Source organism: Aplysia californica, unplaced genomic scaffold (genome assembly GCF_000002075.1).
Source record: "Aplysia californica isolate F4 #8 unplaced genomic scaffold, AplCal3.0 scaffold00938, whole genome shotgun sequence".
Taxonomy (NCBI): Eukaryota; Metazoa; Mollusca; class Gastropoda; order Aplysiida; family Aplysiidae; genus Aplysia; species Aplysia californica.
Genome location: NW_004798208.1, coordinates 239817 through 243350, shown reverse-complemented (window position 1 = coordinate 243350; position 3534 = coordinate 239817). Strand labels below are relative to the sequence as shown.

Genomic DNA, 3534 nt, shown 5'->3' with positions numbered 1-3534 from the left:
TATATATTATCTAGAATCTAGGCCTTTCTTGGGACACCCCTCGGCATCGCAGCTTCGCTTTGTGTTTATTTTCGACTGAAACTCTTTACAGATCATCAAAATCAGCAAGAAGTAAGTATTATTAGGTGCTTTACTATTAAATATTGATGCTAGCATCAACACTTGACCACAAAATCACAAAGAAATGCACTTTATCATATATCGAAACTTCGAATCGAGAGATTGACCTTTGACCTAGTTTCGACTGTCGTATGCTAGGTCCTAGGCTTAGGCCTAGATCTAGATTGAGATGCCGAGGGATGTCCCTAGAAGGGCCAAGATTCTAGATATACATAATAATTTACATCTGATCTAGAATCTAGACCTAAACCTAGATCTAGATTTAAAGTGTTCACCCCAAATCTATCTTGACTTGGTCGATAAATTCTAAATATCTGGTGTGCAATGTCCGTAGATCTAGTTCTAGATCTAGATCTAAATCACTTTAGGCCTAAGTACCCCTGTCGTAATATTTACCTGTTTCTTATTTATATCTAGATTTTCTAGACATAGATCTAGAAATCTAGATCTATATCTAGGTTCTAGATCATGTAGATCTAAACTGAATTAAAATTATATATTTAATCTAGATCTAAATCTAGATATCTAGATATATATTATCTTGGCTATCTAGAACTAGACTAGAAGATCTAGATCTAGATTCTAGTTCTAGATTCACTCCCAAATGACAATGGCCCTCATGTAAACATAAAACAGGACTGCAATTGTACAGATGATCCGAAAAAGATGCCATTGAAACAAGCACAGAATCCTGTTCTTTATTTCTATTTATTTTGTTAATTCTTTAGTCGTCTCATTGATTTTTTGTTGGGGATTTTTGTCGGTATTTTAAAAAAATTTTAAATTATTTTTTAATTTTTTAATTTTTTTTATTTTTTTTTTTTGGGGGGGGGGGGGTTTAATTATCGAGCCGTCTCGCTGGCTACTTGTTTGTTTGATTCCATGTTTGTTTCTTTGTCTGTTATTAATTTTTTTTTTATTTGTTGTTTTTTTGTTGAACATTGTCTGACAATTTGTTTGTTTGTTTGTTGTTCAATCTCATTTTATTCGTTTGTTTGTTTGTTTCTTTGTTGTTAACTCTCTCATTATTTGTTTGTTTGTTGTTCACTCACTGATTATCTTTTGTTTGATTGTTGTTTACTCTGAGATTATTGTTTGTTGGTTTGTTTGTTTTTTGTTTGTTTGTTGTTCACTCTCTAATCAACTCCCTGCTCACTGTCAGACTGTGTGAGGGCACGTGGTTTATCACCGTGTCAGAAGCGAACCACGGCACTCTGGGAGTGGAGTATGACGCGGAGGACAGCTGGGTGGAGATGCATCTCAAGCGGACCTGTAACCTGGGAGGAGGGGCCTTCAAGAGCTGGGGGACTGGACATCTCAACTATCAGATCGAGCATCAGTAAGTATTGTTGTTTTTATTGAGGAGGGGTCAGAGGAGATGGATAACATAAAGAAAAAGAGATATAACTTGAAAGTTCATATCAAATTTAAAAACCTACAGAAAAAAACGTGCAAAAACAAGCACATTTAGATGAGACAAAAAATCTTGAGAAATAAAGACAAAATTTTTTTGTCGAAAAGGTGATAATCCAGTGAAGTAACTACAGACATCAGAGCCATACCCCCCCCCCCTTCCCCCGGAGAAAAAGATAGAAAAACAAAAGAGAAAAAAAGAAACAGATTGGATCGTATAATTAAAATGTTGTTAACTTGTTTGTTTGTTTCTTTGATCGGCTATTGACATTTTTTGCCCAACTCTGGAATCCCTTCTTTTTTCCTTCTGACCAACTGAATCATTATCAAAATCGTTTATTGTCTTTAATCTGTCTGTTTATACGCATATTGTCTGTATATTATTTTATCTTCTTGTTAGTTTGTTTTCATGTTTGGTTGATTTTTTTTGGTTGTTGATATTTTGTTCACTCAACACTGTAAGTACCTTATTCCTACTAATCCATTCAATGATTATATTTATGCATTATTAAAACTTTGTATTTCCTTTAATCTTTCTGTATCTTTACGTATCTGTTATTTATTATGTATCGCTTTGCTTGTTCTTTTTTTTTTTTTGTTTGGTTGGTAGGTTGTTTGGTCGGTTGTTTGGTTGGTTGGTTGGTTGGTTGGTTGGTTGGTTGGTTGGTTGCTTGAGTGGTCAGTTGGTCGATCTCTTGGTTGGTTGGTCGGTCGGTTGTTTGTTTGGTTGGTTCGTCTTCTGTTCGGCAGTTGACATTTTTTATCTTTCTAATTATTCTTTAGATTAATCATTAATATATTAATGATTTATTAATGATTTTTTTTCAATGTTATTCATTTCCCCCCAGTTTGTTCCCAACTCTCCCCCGCCATAACCTGCATAAGGTGGTCCCCTTTGTTCAGAGTCTATGTAAGAAACACGGGATCTACTACTGTGAAAAAACGTTCACACAGGCTGTTATAGACATTGTCAAGTGAGTGATGAGTTGAGGGGAGACGGAGGGGAGGGGAGATGAAGGGGTGGTAAGGTGAGGGGTCAGGGTGTGGTGAGGTGAGGAGGGGAGTGGAGTGGTGGGATGGAAAGGGGACGGGAAGGGAGAGGAAGCAAGGAGGGGGATAGGGTGAGGTTGGCTGTTATAGACATTGTCAAGTGAGTGATGAGATAAGGGGAGACAGAAGGGAGGGGAAGGAGGGGAGGGGGGTGCAGCGTGGTGAGAGGAGGAGAGGTTCGAGTGAAAAGACTTTCAACCAGGCTGTTACAGACATTGTCAAGTGAGTGAGGAGATGAGGGGAGAGACAGAGGGGAGGGGAAGAAGAAGAAGAAGAAGAAGAAGAAGAAGAAGAAGAAGAAGAAGAAGAAGAAAAAGAAGAAGAAGAAGAAGAAGAAGTTAATCATCAATAACAACAACAACAACGACGACGAAGACGACGACAACAACAACAACAAAAACAACAAAAACAACACCAACAACAAAAATTACTACTACTACAACAGCACAACACCAACAACAAAAACACCACCACCACCACCACCACCACCATCAACAACAACAACAATAAAAAATAATCACAACAACTACAACAACTACGATGACTATTATAACAATACTACATAATTTCACTCCCATAGATCCCTAAGGGAATCCGGTGACCTATGGAGCAAAACAAGAGCTGAACTTTTTGGATAGTGACGTCACAGATCTGCTGGCCCTATGACTCCTTCATAACCGTAGTCCCTGATTCGTAGCTGATCTGTTGCAAGACAGTAAACTACCAATACCATCTAGTTGGACAGGAACTTTACGAGTTTTGTTTTTGGTTGTTTGTTTGTTTTTTGGTTTGTTTGTTTGTTGTTGTTGTTTTCTTAAGTGGATTTTTTGTGTATTTTGTTAAAAATGTGTTAATTATTAGTTGTTTTTTGTTTTTTTTTTGCTTTTGACCTGTTTACATTTCGATTTATTTCTGAGTAGCAGGGTGAAGTTTATGAAATGTTTCTGTGGG

General features: G+C 37.0%; 1 protein-coding gene across 1 annotated transcript in view; it reads left to right on the top strand.

The window, feature by feature from the left end:
* Nucleotides 1–3319, top strand: part of LOC106013487 (acyl-CoA (8-3)-desaturase) — an 8741-nt gene extending 5422 nt beyond the window's left edge. The window contains exons 4-6 of the mRNA XM_035972984.1: nt 1283–1459; nt 2382–2507; nt 3164–3319. Coding sequence (XP_035828877.1) covers nt 1283–1459; nt 2382–2507; nt 3164–3221 — 361 coding nt within the window. The 3' untranslated portion in view covers nt 3222–3319. The remainder of the gene's footprint in view (nt 1–1282; nt 1460–2381; nt 2508–3163) is intronic.
* Nucleotides 3320–3534: the final 215 nt, after the last annotated feature.